The sequence below is a fragment of the Charadrius vociferus genome, unplaced genomic scaffold (assembly GCF_000708025.1).
Source record: "Charadrius vociferus isolate BGI_N301 unplaced genomic scaffold, ASM70802v2 scaffold365, whole genome shotgun sequence".
Lineage (NCBI taxonomy): Eukaryota > Metazoa > Chordata > Aves > Charadriiformes > Charadriidae > Charadrius > Charadrius vociferus.
The window spans coordinates 2,852,399-2,867,950 of NW_009648559.1; the positions used below are offsets into that span (position 1 = coordinate 2,852,399).

Sequence of the window (15,552 nt, forward strand, 5' to 3'; positions counted from 1 at the left end):
ACAGAGCTTGGCTGTACTCATAGTGGTATGTTCTAAAATATATACAAAGCCCCTGTTCTTGGTAAAGAATATGCTATGCTTTTTGCTCTGGCTGAAACAATTATGGCTATTCCAAGCACTTAAAGTGGTGAAGAAACTTTTTCTGTCTTTTATAAAATATTTGTGACTTCAGCTGTATTGCAACAAGGAGCTGGAGAAAAAGTACCAAAGTTGACTGAGAAGGCGGTTGTTTTTTACCACACAAAACGAAACAAAGTGCTTCTCTTGTTCTTAGGTTGGTCTTTTTGTGCCACCTTAATTCCTTCAAGACTCTTAAGGTATTCTTCATTCATACATGAATGCAAATGTTATATGGTAGAAAAAATGTTACAAAAATAGATTGTATTGCAACTATTAAATATATATTCAGTATAAATAATGCAATCAGTTTCTACTCAGTATAGAGATGTGGATCTGTGGTTTTAATATAGCTCAAAAAAACTTAGAATAAACTTCTATTTATATCTTTCATACAGAAATATAAAATTTGCACATATATTTGAAAAGGAATAGCTAACTATTTTTCAAGTTGAATATCCTAAATTGGGTGTATTCTGGTGTATTGTGCTCTTAAGCCTGTATCTTGTGTAGAATAAATAGAGAACACGACTTTACTCCTAGGTACATGTTGGTGAGATACAGATAAATCATTCTGACTTGAAGTTCAGGAAGGGATTAATGGTGGAGCAGGAATTCGATTTTTCTTTATGCCCAGTCTGTATTACGAATGTTATGAAACCATATCTTAAAGTAAAAGCACACAGATTTGCAGAAGCAATAGTTATTATTTGGCATCTTTTAAAATTAACTCCTCAAGCCATTGGTAGGCATCAGCAACAAAATTCTTACTGATTTCAGTAGAGCCAGACTTTTACAAATGGCATATATTTGTCTCTTTCCTAATATGGGTCTTTCAACTCTTGAGCAAACTTTTCCTAATGAATCACAGGGTTAGATAGCTTTTCCACTAGTCAGTAACTTAACTCCTCCACAGCTGTGCAATATTTTTTACTTTCAACAGCAGCTATTTAGCCTATTAGTGATAGTTCTCTATAGTTCATCAGTAAGTCAGTATGAATAGGACAGTCATATTTTGACTGTATGTTGAAAAGAGCTAATGCTGTACTTCTCAATGATTACTTTTTCCTGTTGATTACATCTCTGTGTTGTTGAAAATGTATTTCAATCAAATACCATGCACACAGAGAAGGAAATATTTTTTTTCATGTAGAAATCCATGTTAATTAAATAAATATGGCACAGTCTAACCGAGCTCAAATCAGGCTTTTTTGTACAATACCACCTGTGAGGTAAATTGCAGCACATATGATTACAATAGATGATGTATATATAATTCTTTAGGGATCCACTAACAGAGGCTGGTTTGGGATGCAGCTGCCAGATAGCTGCTATGGGGAAAACAAAGAAAGAAACCATCCCACTGTGATGGGTCTGGAGCCGGAAAAGAGTAAAATCATGAAACAGGAGCTGTAACTCGCAATTCTGTTTTGCTAAGCTGAGTTCAACTGAAAGTACCCACAACTGCATTGTTGAAGTACGACAAGAAGACAATATAATAAGTTGTGATCCAAAATCTTCAATATTTACAGTGCTGACAGACAGAAATATCCTGCATTGCCCACAGTCGGGTTAGGATAGATGCTGGTTTTGGAATTCATGTAGTTAATTTTTTGGGGAAATAAGTGCGATTACTTTCATGTGCAATTTGAACAAAACTAATGCTTGTTAAATATTCTTATATATGGATAAGGATACCCCAAACAAAATGGTATCACAGACAGGAAAAAAGTGAACAGCTAATGTGAAAATGGAGAAAGGAGAAAAAGACTTTTGTAATGACAGTCATACATTTTAATTTAGCCTTAGCAGGAAAAAAATGTATATATCTTATGGATACAATATGATCACTTGCAAGTAATTAGGAGAAAGTTAGGAAATATGGGTTCTATTATTTATTTTGACTCACACAGTTGCATAACAGTGGCTACTTGCACATTTTTTAAAATCTCATCTGAAGTGATTTAGAAATGTAAGTACCATATATATGCTATGGTGTTTACGCTTAAGTGTTGCTTTTTGAAATGTAACTTAAAATGTCCCTTGAGTACTTGTCAGCACTTTTAGAAAATTGTCGCTGGGATGTCTACAGATTCTATCTGAAAAGAACAATGTACAGAACACCTACTTGTGTTTATGAAGTATTTTGTTACATAAGAAGAAAAAGTGGGATTAGTATTTAGTATTATTTGGGCAAAGATAGGTATTTATTACATTCCAAATGTTAAACAGTTGTGAATAATCTATCCAATAATTTCTCACAATAATTATGATAAATATATCTTCTATCGCTAGATCATTTTCTACTTAAATGATATAGCCATTTAAACTCATCGCATTCTCTTAAATAATCTAGTTGGATCAGAGCTAGGCTGTGATTCGCCACCTTACTAAATTAGGGGGTTGATAACTCATCTGTTGCAACCTGCTGTAGGTGACCCTGCTCTGGCAGGGGGGTTGGACTAGATGATCTCCAGAGGTCCCTTCCAACCCTGACCATTCTGTGATTCTGTGAATCACCTGAAAATCTTTACTTTTGGTCTAGTGCTAGTTTTATGATTTTGTTATAGACTGGTTTTGCTTGCAGTGTTCCTTCTGGATGAAAGTGCCTTTTCAGAAATTCTCACTAAATCATTCAGAACGTGTCTGAGAACAATATGATTAAAATAGATGATTTCAAATTCAAAACACTGGATTTCTTAGCTAAAAAAATTAGCAGTGCGTGATTTCCTTGAAAGATGTGGTAACAGTTTCCTAGAAAGATGTGGTAATCTTTTTTTTTTTCTTTAATTTTGTTGCATGACCATTATGTTTAGTAATATAGACTGAATTCCCCAAGTCACATAAAGTTGCAGTCAGAAATGAAGGTATATTAAGTAATTTTTGTTTGGTATTTATAATCAAGTAGCTGGAGCACCAGTTTGCTAATTTGAACATTCTGATTGAGATGGGTGAATAGTAATTTAAAAGAATTGTTTTATTAATAGCTGTATTATTTTCCTTGCTCAACTTAAGAGGCATTTAAAGGGACCGGTATAAGTGGCCTAAGACTCTTCCCATTTACTTTATAATTTCAGCAGATTCTCCTAAGGCTACTCTCAAAAGTCACGTAACATTTGGTTTCCTTTGAACTAATAAATATTAACTAAAAACTCCAATATCAATTCACCCAAATAGATGGCTGCTACACTGTTAATAAGGTAGGAAACATGCCAGACTGTTTGTCTTTTACAGCCTTACTAAGAAAATTTCCTTCGTGACTGCTGAAACAGATGCGCAGCAGAATGCTCAGCACTCTAAAACATAGTACCAGTACTGCAGGGGTGGCAGTATGGAAAAGAGCAAGAGCCTAAAACACCTGTGTAGTTGATTGCAGTGGTAAGTGGGAGGAAGGAGGGCACGACCAGCCCCTTGTAGCTGGTCAGCAGCAAGAAAGGAGGGTTCCTCACAGGCTCTGTGTTTCTTATGTTGTCTCTTACCTGATGAGGTAGGTGGTAGTATTTGTTTCCTGGGTGGGTTTTTGGAATTGTAATTTGGACATAAGGTATAAGAAAGTTTCTTTCTTTTTTTTGTGACTTGTATACAGTATTTTAGAGTGCTCTAAAGAAGAACTTGCTTGCCCTGGAAATTGTGTACCTTTTTCTTTGGTTTTGGTTTTCAGTCTTTGTTGGAAACACTGACCAGGATCTCCACACTCAGTAAAAAATGTAAAAGGTTCAGTTAGAAGAATGGAGCTTACTTTAGTTGGAAGAATGGCTTTTTGTCAGCAGTTAGTTTGAAAATAGTCTCTTGAATTTGTATCCAATTTAGTTTTTGATTAGTAACAACATTTGTAGGCAGAATACTCTTTGAATATGACATGCTTGCAGTTGTCAGACATGGGCTTAATACATGGCAGAGATTTCTTTTTGTATTATGTTATAGTACAGTATTGGTAAGATGGTGCTGAACTAACGCAAGCACCAGTACTGGGTGGGGAATTCAACTGGGATGAATCTCATGTTGGGCACAGGTATTTGTCCTGGTCCTTATGTAAAGGTAGTATTACAGTTTTATTTGCTGTAGCATTGGAAAGTGACATGGCTGTGATGACTTCAAGGCTTCTCAGGTGCAGTTTCCCCACATAAACAAACATAAAGAACTGATGCTGAGGAAGATCTTGTACTGGCCTCTCCCACAGTGTAAATCTGTCTCTTGTTGCAAGGTGGCCCTAGCAAGCAAGTCTCATTATTTGAGTCATTATGTGAGTCATTATGAAGGATTTACCTAGCTACTTCCCTAAATCCTTGTAAAATCTCTCCAGTAAGCACTCAAGAATTGCTTGTATCGTCCTGCTCATTATATGCAGTCTCGAAGCTGCATAGGCAATTCCAAAGGGAATAAATTAGCAGGTGGAATTGAAGTTGCTTTTGCTGGTGAAAGTTGCACTTTCCAATTGTACTAGTGCTGGTTGTGCGCTCTGGGATTCAGTTATCCTTTCTATTTTACATCAGAGTTTCTTTCAGGGAGTACAACTCTTGTTTTCACAAGGTCTTTGCTGCAGAAGCTACATGAGCACTAGATGGAATCTGTCCATTCCCCACTCTGCTGCCTTCTTCCCTTGACTTAGCTAGATCCGTATTTTCTCCCCAAATCCATCTGCTTAGTGGCTAGCTAGAGAGCCTGAACACTGCCACCCTTACAGTTCACGTAGACCACTCCAAGGGTAAATCCCTCATCATAATGCAGTGTTGTGCATGTATTATGCAAGAAGCTAGAAATTCTAGTAGTGAGCATAGTGAAATAGTAGTGAGCATTTCTGCACACCTGACTTGCATCTAAAACTTCAGGTTTGCCACTACATTGCTTACAGCTGTGCGCACAAACAGCCCACAGAACTATGGCACCAGTTCACCTGAGCAGCTCTGGGACTTCAGCACAGATTCACATGCAAACTTTTCAAAATTTGATGTTGACTATGATTGGTTTTTTTCCCCCTAATGTCTTCAGCTCTAGATAATGTGTATGTTCATCTACTATAATTTCTGTCTTTAACAATCATAAAGTTCTTTATTTGCCTTTTTTTTTTTTTGCTGTAAACATTTACTTCTGATTGAAATATGAAATCCCCCTTGACATTTAAAGGTCATAATGAAATCTTATAAAATTAGCACAGGTTATTAATGAAAATATGCTTTTTGTTAGCAGGTAGGGTTTCTCCTGTTTTGAAATACTTTACCTTCTAGTTAGACAAATACCAAAATTCCAGGGTATCAAAATGGCCAAGGACAAGTCTGATCAGCTGCTTCTTATAGTCTGTAGCACCTCCCAGTGTCTATTAACACGTTAAAAGAAAGCATGTGAGCTTACCAAAAATGGAAATGAAGGGCGGCATGTATAGTATTAAAGGTTGAAGTACTAATGCTAGGAAACTCCTTCATAAAAACCCACAGGTAATAAGGATTTTCAAAAAGCATTTTGATTGTAGTGATGGAGATGAACAGTGTTTTTTCCTTTCTGTTGAAGTTATTGTGGTTATAAATGCTATGAAATGATCAAGTTTTCTGTGGTTTTGTTTATGGTTTTGCATTGATCTATCATTGTTCTGACTTACATTTGAATGTGCTTACATTTGAAAGATTGCATACGAAGGAAAAGTTCTGTGTTTTTAACAGGATATCTAGACTTTTTAATCATTTAATCCTGTTTTTGAATTGTCAGATCCCACTATAACTTTAAAAGAGCAAATGCTCAGTTGGAATAAATTGGCACAGCTTTGCTAATGTTAACCTGGCTTTACCTGTCTGATCATCTGATTCGGTCTGTTTAGAATATTGTAGTTTTCTGTCGATAAACTGTGCAGGTACTAGATTCATGTCATAAGCAGTGTGTGAATACTGTTAAAAAAAAAAATCCCATTCCAATTTAATCCTCATTTTGTTCTTTGTTTCAAAAGCTAAGTAACAGTCAAGAGAGCGTATTGATTGCATTGGTATTTTTATTGCTTTTTTGGTGTGTTTTCATGAAGTTGTGGGCCACATCTGTGAATATCCACTTCCAACTTTTCAGCACCAATTGTTACAAAGAATTTTTTCCATTTGTATAAATGATGTCATGTGTTATGAAAGTTTTAAAGTGTGACAATTCAGTGCTATGATTGTTAACTTCTATTATGTTATTGCCATAGGAATTTTCACTGTTAACTTTTTTTAATAATGTTTCTAAACTACATACACCAGAAGGCTAACTTGACCTTTCTGTCAGCTCATATCCAGAATTAAAAATTAAAAATAAAGTCAAAGGTCAAAGAAGACAATTGAAATACAGTTGCCAAATATAGTCATAGACAGTCAATTATGCAATGAAAGCAGTGTGCCACCCAAGAAGAGTAACAGCCTTCATTGGCCTAAACTTATTCTGTTTTGATGAGGAAAGTGTTCCAAAATATACTACTAGTTGATACATCTTGTTGTGTGGAACAGTATAATTATAGGGTTTAGGGTGTCTTGGTCTTCCTGAGCTTTAAGGAAGACGGAGGGGGAAAGGAACTTTGTTCTGTATTCCAGGATCCTAGAAATCTAAAAAAAATCACTTTCAGATACTCAAACAATACAGAAGGATGGAAGCTGTGGAGGGAGGTATCTGGATTTTGGGTTTGTTTTGCAAGACTGACTGTATAAGGAATTAAATTTTTGACCAAATTCTATTTGCCTGTATGGAAAATGGCTTGCTTAAGATTCATCTGAGCTCTGTGTTTTTCTGTCTAGCTACTGACTTCAGTTATTTTAATTAATATTCTATAATAAAACTATTTAATATCTGTAACATTAACACACAATTATTTCATAGGTTTGGCAGTTTTTTCACTAGTAACTTTTCAAGCTTTTTACATGGAGGTGAATAATTCTTTCTCACAGAGGCACAGCAAGTTTGAAGAATTTTCCCAAAGTCTGTAAGAAATTGCTTAAAAGTTTGGATTAGCCTCAAGTCTCTTGAGTCTCAGGTCAGGGCCACTTCAGCACATTTTCTTCAGAATGGAGCAATAACATGCTTAATGATACAATACTGAATTTTTTGTACATTCAGAAATTGTAAACAATGGGGGGAAAAAAGCTGTGGGGGAGAAGGGGCTGCAATTTATCACTCTAAATGTATCCTGTAACTGCTTCTGCAGTCAGCTGCTAAACTTGATTGATGGTTCCATAAAAATGTAACATGACTCATTTCTGATAAATCTCAACATTGAGAGAGTCAGAAAAACTGCCCAGTCACAGCTGAATTACAAAGGTGTCTTGAGGTCAAATGAAGCAGTTTAAGCACAGTGCGTATACGTATAGATTCGGCTTAGATGGTTCTCACTGCTCGTACCCCAGTTTTGAAGCACGCAGAGGCAGGTGTAGTCCTGTTGGTGTACGTTGGCTTGTGAAGTTGCTGCCTGTGCCTGAGTCCAGAGGTTTGGTTCCCCCCTCACAGAGCTTATGCAATCATTTTGTGTTCAGAGTGAGAAGAAAGTGAATATAAACTGCTACTGTTCTGACTTTGCATGTATTTTTTAGCTGGTAAATACCACAGAATAGACAAGGTGATGAAGATACAGGAGGTAAATTGAGAAGTGATGAACAGTTTTAATTGTGTTTTGTGGCACCTCTGTCATACTGTGTCAGTTGGGCATTGATCTGGACATTGCACGAGATCTGAAGAATCTTGCTGCAATGGTTCAAGACTTTACTCGCTCCTTTCTCCTCTCTTCCCCCAAAGGGTACTCTTATTGAAAAAGTCAATAGAAGCTGTAAGACAGGCACAACTCAGCTGCTTCTGTTATCTGCATCTTTGCTAAAACCTATCTTCATCAGCAGTTGATGGTGAAAAGCTGGGATTTGTGATAAGGTATCGGCTAAGGTATAGGTATAGAGTCTCTTCTGCTAGTTGAAACTTTTAGGGGGTGGTATCTACCACCAGTACTAGACAAAGAGCTAGAGAAGCAGCAGGAAAATCTTTTATATTTAGATCTGATTCATCACTGTAGGAGAGAAAGTGATCCTTGGCACTGTAGGCTGTTTTGAGAGGATGCACGTATATTGCTGTGCAAATTAAATCTCTTTTTGTTATAATTGAAAAGATTAGCAGAGTACTAATGTGAAGCAAAAGCACTTTCATATTAGAGAAGGTTTGTCTTCTCCTGACACCAAAATATTGGTTGAAGCAACAACCACTTGAAAAATCAAGAATGAAGTTGCAAAGACAAACTTTTGGATTGGTTGAACACATAACCCTTAACCGATTCTGGGACATCAATATCTGCCTTGAAATATCTGATTTGTACTGAATCTTCTTACTACTCTACGTAATATGTATTTAAGCAACAGAAATAAAATGTATATAGTGACACAGCATACATAGTCCAACATTTGGTTTACCCTGAGAAGCATATATAAAATACTGTTGGAAATAATTTTGATTACTAAGCAAGTTTGAGTATTTAACCACTAAGATGCATATAAAGCTTATTTTGTCATCGGTTAGGGGTTAGGTCTGAACAAAACTGATTTAGAGTTCACTTAATATTGCTAGATGCTATGACTTGTTGGATTTTGATCAAAATAGAAGTTGTTTTCCAAGATACAAATTTTAATCAAGATTTCAGCCATTTTGTGTCAAGATCTCACTAGGCTTTTCTTTTCTTTCTTTCTTGGTTTTTTTTTTTTTTTTCTTTTGTTGTTGTTGGCTTTATCCACTGAAAAGAAGAGGAAATAGGCATTTTCTGGGTTTCGAGCATGCATGGAATATGATAGGATCAGACATCTTAGGATTCAGGTTCCAGGAAGGCTTTTTTAGTAACTAAGAGACCCTTTGAAGTCTTTAAAATGAGATTCCAAAGGCAACAGAGCGTGGAAAGTCCTAAAGCATCGTCCAGTCGTAGTTGTAAATCCTCTTGGATAGAGTCAAAATAAACTCTGATTTTTGCTGCCTTTTTTTCTGAACAAAATCAAATAAAATCTGGCAAAATTCATAAATAGAAACTGAAATGAGAGGAGTAAGCAGTAATGAGGAGAGATTTATTTTCTATCAAAGATAAAGAGTTAACAAATTGCCATATTATCTCCAAGATTTGTTCAGTCACTCTCACTTTTTCCAATCGTGAATTCAAAAAGTGTTTTGTGTGCCCGCTTAGATTGTTTTACATGAACGAGATACTAAATTTATTTCCTACTATATAGTTTTTATATATATATATATATAGTTTATGTATAATTTAGCTTAGACAAGGCATAAGAAGTAATTGTCGAGGAGAAAATTTTTTATGAATAATGACAGATTTTTCTGGGTGACCTCATCTCTTGGCTGCTTCCTAATTCTTGCTTTAGTTTTTCAATACGTGACTGTCAGTTCTCACTCTGCCTTCTAGTTTTCACAATGAAAGCAAAGCTGTCAGGTGCACAGTGATTTCCTCTGCTTAGTGGAGATCACTGTCCCCTGATTTGCTTAGTTTACTCTTGAGTTATCACCTTTATGTCCACCAGAAGGCTCTACTGCTTTCAGAAATGTGCACAGAATAATATTCTTTGGGTACCTAACAAACTCCTCACTGTTGTAAACAGGATTCAACAACTTGCTTTCACTGGAACAGCACACGCGTATTTCTTGGACTAAGCAGGTAACTTCTAATGCATTTAGAAACAAGTGAAGGATAAATGCAGATTAATTACAATTGCTGAGTGAGGATTTGGTTCAGTATTTAATTTTGTCATGGAATTTCATCCCACATGCACTTAATACAGTGGCTTTTGAATTAAAATCTTAGGAAATTTTAACAGTGTTGTTATTTTTGCTGTTACTTTCATAGGATGTGTATATATATTTTCTTCTGTAACTTACCAAAGAAGTTTGAAATACAAAGACCCCAATTCCTCACCGTCTTGGCATTCTTACATTTATAGTCTCCACTGATAAGAGAAGCTCTGTGAATTTTGGCACTTGCCTAAGTTATGATGAAGTTATCATTCTACAGATACTTCTCAATGAGAAGATTGCTCTTCACATTGTTCATGCTTCACAGTTCACGGACTGAAAACAAGTAGTTGACTGTCTGCAAAACTGTCAATTCAGCTTCCTTTATGAAGCTGAGTTATGATAGTTTAAAATATGAATTTTTTTCTTGTTTTCATTTTAGTTACACATGGTAGTGATTCAAAAGGGAAAAAAAATCCTTTTATTTATTATGTAAGTGGAAAATTAGTATAAAATAAGAAGCTACATCTCGGAGAAGCACTTTTTGTACCCATTGATTAATTTGGCTGCAACTGTTCTGGAATTCCATCCTGAGAAACAGGTCTGATTTACCTTATACTAACTTTCAGAACTAGAAATCACAGACCAAGAATATTTGAACACCTAGATTAGTACATCTTTGTAATGGGTGAGATTTTAAAATTATGCTTTTCAGAGGCCTTGGATAAAAATAGCCTGTTTAGTCTTCTAATGCTAAAAATATTTTGTTAGGGAAAGTGTATTTGTCCAGGTGGGGTTTTTTTGGGGTTTTGGTTTTTTGCCCCCTCATATGATATCATTTTCCTTATGGATATTTTAGTATAGAGCCATAAACACATCTTCAAAAGGCTTCTTACATATTCTGTTGAATAGTGGGTATGACATAAAAGAAGTTTTTCACAATACTGATTTTTTTAGTTTCTAAAAAAATCTAAGTTACCAATGTTCACATTTTTCCAGTCCTCCTTGTCTGTGTTTCCCTATTCTACTTGTCCAACAAACACATTTGGATATTATTTCCTAGTATACAATAGATAAATTAGAGCAAGAGACTTAAACTTAAGATGGTGGGAGACTTCCCACATACTTTTGTTAAATTTAGTGGAGACAGTTCATCATAATGCACGTCAGTTACCAGATAAACCATTCAAGTATTGATTGTTTTTTTGCCTGATACTTGTTGCATTTACCAGCAACAGAATTCAGATTTTTTTTCACTGCAATATAAATGTAAGGGCCTAACAACTCAAGGTTGCCTTTCTGTAATTTGTAATATTTAGTTACCATCACTACAGAAGACTACGAGAAAATGGATTGGCTTTGGCACAAGATGATCTGATATTCTCTAATGGTTTCACTACAGAACATTTCAGGGTGTCACTAGTGTGCTTGAGCAGCATGGGATCCCGCGGACCATTGAGAGCATTTACTTGAATCTGAAGTAATGCTAAATTACTAACAAAGGTTTTGTTTAAGCAGCATGGAACTAAAAAAGGCAAATTTATATAATTATTCAGCTCTATATGCTGTCATAATCTCTTGAAAGTTTTTGTAAATAACAGAAAAAATTTGGCACAGTGGGTATTCACTTATCTGCAAAAATGTGAAAGAAACTGTTTCAACAGTCAGTAAGAGTTTTTCCCAGCAACATTTCACTTTGAAACTAGCCCTATGGATCTCTATTGTAGCAATGTCCTCCTGAAGCTCAATGGGAGTCGTCTTGAATATGGACCAAATAATTTATCTGGCTGCTGGCCATGTGTTGTCTTTTAGAAGAATATGGGTGTTCGCTACGTAATAGTGTAGGAAGAAAGGAGACATATGGAAACAAATTTTAAAAGAAACAGTAACATTAGTCAATGAAGCTTTAACCACGCAAGTTGCCAAGCAGTTAATGTAGTCATAAAGTAAAGAAATAAATTATGAAGCCAGCTAGCCAGGCGCATAGCACGCAAAAGTGCTCTCCTTATAGAAAAGAAGCAGTCAACTTCAGTTGAAAGCTGAATCACACTAACAGTTCTGGAAGTTTATGTATTGATTTCTTTTGTTGCTGCTGTTACAAAAAGCACAGTAATATGTACAACTTACACTGCAACTATATTTAATAGCATCATTGGAAATATATTTGTCCTTTCAGCTGACTATAAACACTAGACCAGCATGTCTCTGGCCCCTTTTCCTTCTAATTTTGTTTTGAAATAGGCAATATAATCCTGCATGTTTCCCTGTTGTATCTTAATAAAGTAGTGTCTTTTCTAGTAGATGTCATATTTCTCTAAATAAACAATATGTTTGTAATAACATGAATCCCAAAGTGGCAAAAATAGTGACTGTGAAATCGATGCCTTCAAGTGTAAATGGAAGATATATAGGTATTTGTGAGAAAAATACAGATTAGTACAACAGTTCTTTTGCCAGTTCAAAAATTGTATTTGGTATAGTTTTGCAAAATATAATATGTCCATTCTCTCTAGATGAGTCATGTTTTTGGAAGAAAGGGGAGAGAGTATTTTTTTCAGCATCATGATCATTGTAATAATGAACTGCAGAAACTATAATAGATTTTGTTCCTGGCTTGGCAAACTATCTAAAAGATTTTGCAAGAGAGTTTACATAATTCTTTCCATTGAACTTTCTAGTATTGCATACGTTTTAATTGTTAACTCAAACACACCAAACTTTTAGGTAGTTTGTGGACTACATAAATGTGGTTTAATGTTTCATAAGTATTTTATGAGCAGAGTTTGTGGTTATACATTTTCATACTTACAACCTTAATTCACTTGTTAAAATGGGCTCTCTGTTTGCTAATAGTTACCAGCTGTAACTAATACATTAGCAGATCTACAATGTAGTATTTAAAATGACGCATTTCAAAATCAATAACAAATGTCCCGCTGTAGGATTAATTGGAAAACTTGTCTTATACAATGGTCAGTACGCTATACGAAATTCTTTTGAAATTACTATAAAACAAGGAATAGGAAACAATGATGTGTAAATTTCTAAAAACTTAGAAATAAGAAAAGCAAAAATATTACTTACTGTAGTTGTTGTTTGCTTCTCTTGTCCCTTTTACTTTGCCTCGTTTATCAATCCTCATATACCACTGAGTTCGACAGAAAAGTCTTCTCACTCTTACATCCCCCCCTTCCATATAATCATAGCTTCTGGTATGTCGCTCAGGGCTGGAACAGTTCACATTTGTAGCCATTTGCTCTGGAGTCATGTCATTGCAAGCTAAAGATATAGTGCCCATTAGAAAGATAATGTAAAAGTATGATCTGTAGAGCAAAATTGGCAGGATCCATGTCAGTATCCATTTGTGCATTATAGTGCAGTGTTCTGGGTGTTCATGAACAACATAATGAAAATTAAATCTCAAGTAGACTGTTGCTCTTAGGTCACCGACCTGCCTTCTGTCTTTACGAGTTACAGATTCATTTAAATGGGATTGTTCCCTCTTCTAGAATTCTGATCGTTATTCCTTAATAGTTAATGGCGAAATAGAAGAGCTTCTTAAATATCTCTTCAGTCAGAATATCCTTTAAAGACACAAGTTATAAAAACCTTTGTTGTCATGACCTTCTGTACTACTTGAATTTGCTGCTGGCACTGAAAGTAAAAGATCTGTGAGAAAAGGTGCATGTGTAAGTCTTTATGCTCAATTGTTACAAACGTGCAAGGATACGTTATACTAAAAAGTACTATACATAAATGTATGACATGCTAAGCTGATTTTTAAAAATAAGTAAATGTAAATACAACAGATATCGCTCACACAACATTTACATAAACAGACATTTAAACTGATTGTAAACATAGTTTTGTCTTCAGTATTAAGTCCTTCCAAAAATCCCTTATTGATTCAGTTGAACTACTTTTTCATGCATGGTAAAATTCTGCTGATTACTTTGTGCCTATATATTCACTAATAGCACAATTATCCAATAACTTTTCTCTAGTCCAAATTTCAAAACAGACCGAATAGTCTTATTTATACTGTATTTATACTCCTACCCTTTTCAGTTTATTAATAGACACAGTTTTCTTAATGCTTTTCTACCATCTAGAATATACAAACGAAGATAAAAGTTATTAGCTATTAGAAACTGTTGAACGTTCTTGTAAAGGACAGAACTTACTTGTTCCTGTTGACAAGAGCTGGATACCCAAGTATTCCATTTCTGTTGTCTGCTTTTTGCAACATGAGACACTCTACTGTAGCTACAAACTTTCTCAGCTCAGAGAGACTCCACCAGAATTATAATTGTTTCCATAAATCAACACGCTGGAGAGATGGTGTGTATGTGCTTATGCGTGCGTGTGCATGTGTGTGTTGAGCCTGTTGTTCAGTCCTTTTCGATAAATACCTTTGCTGACCTCACTTGGAAGCAATTAGAATTTAACCAGTCAGCTGTCAGTTGAATGCACGAACAAAAATAAAAGGAGGCTTGCATTGTATCGTGTCCAATGGTCATCAGAGGGAGCTATGTACATAGTTTATACTTTAAATCTCCAAGAATCTACTCTCTAAAAACATATATTTCGTGGTGTGCGGGTAGAATTGCTTTGCATGCTAGCTAGTGTTTCTGTGCTTTGATTTAGGTCAGTATTTTTCTGTCCTTAAAAGATTCCTCCTTCTCTCTTTTGTACTCGCATGCTTATCTCAGTTTGCTTTCAAATCTATTCTGCAGTTTGGTGGATTCATAGGCTGCTTAGTGCCTTTCTGATGGATATGTGAAACATGTGGGTCCATTATGTACCGTGGAGAAGGGTGTGCTGTGGCCATTATAGATCATGCAATGTATTTTTATATCATGGACTTGCAAAGAGGAAGAAATGCACTGAGACTTTTATTTGATCAGCCACTAGGTGAAAATGAGAATGTATATTTGGATGTTTCTAAGTCTGACATTCAAACACAACCTTTATCAGCATGAAGGAAAAATTACTACTGGGGAACAGCCTTCCTTAGCATACATAGTTATTAGTTTTTGAAACTCACCGCACAAGAAGGAAAAGTGGTGTCAATGCAAGAAAACCCCTTATACTGCATACCAGCCAATGGGTGAGCAACAGGCTTAAAATACAGATAACCAAACTACTGAGTAGATATGCCTGGCTTTCTGCTTCTGTATGCTTATTTCTATCTTTGGCACCAGTCTGCTATCCAAAGTCCATATTCCATTCTACCCTTATATTCTGTTAAGTTTCTGGTGAATGTATTTGTAAAACGTACTGAAGCTAAGTTTTCAATAGCTCCTTATCCTGTTTGATTTCCACACTGTTGCCGTGTATGCACCTCAGACCCTTCAGTAAATAATAGTAACAAGGGAAGTTTGGAATTAATCCATGTATTAAGAATAGTTTGCTTACCTTCAGTTGTCTATACTTGGTAATATAACACAGTTTATCATTCCCTGCTTTTATCTCACCCCTAGCCCCTTCCTCTCTGTAGAAATGGATAACAGTTGCTTCTTAAAAATGAAGTGAACTGTAGAGGCAGTTAAAAATCATAGGGAGTACATATGTGCCACCTTGTGGTGAGGGGGACATAACTAAATTGGGTTTTTTCACTGGGGTGATCCAAAATGAGCATAAAGGTGTATGGCACCAGGCAACCTTGTATTACTCAGCCTTTCCTATACACAAGCACAGAGAATGAGTCATTTCCTTCCTTAGCAT

The 15,552-nt window shown here is 35.6% G+C and overlaps 1 protein-coding gene across 2 annotated transcripts in view; it reads right to left on the reverse strand.

The window, feature by feature from the left end:
• The window catches only part of FGF7 (fibroblast growth factor 7), a 30,299-nt gene extending 16,081 nt beyond the window's left edge, over positions 1-14,218 (reverse strand). The window contains exons 1-2 of one of the 2 annotated variants that reach the window (XM_009886135.1): positions 14,010-14,204; positions 12,910-13,494 (exon numbers count right to left, since the gene is read on the reverse strand). In XM_009886135.1, coding sequence (XP_009884437.1) covers positions 12,910-13,195 — 286 coding nt within the window. In that variant the 5' untranslated portion in view covers positions 13,196-13,494; positions 14,010-14,204. Of the gene's footprint in view, positions 1-12,909; positions 13,495-14,009 lie in introns of both variants that reach the window. The other variant, XM_009886134.1, reaches the window with a different exon arrangement.
• Positions 14,219-15,552: the final 1,334 nt, after the last annotated feature.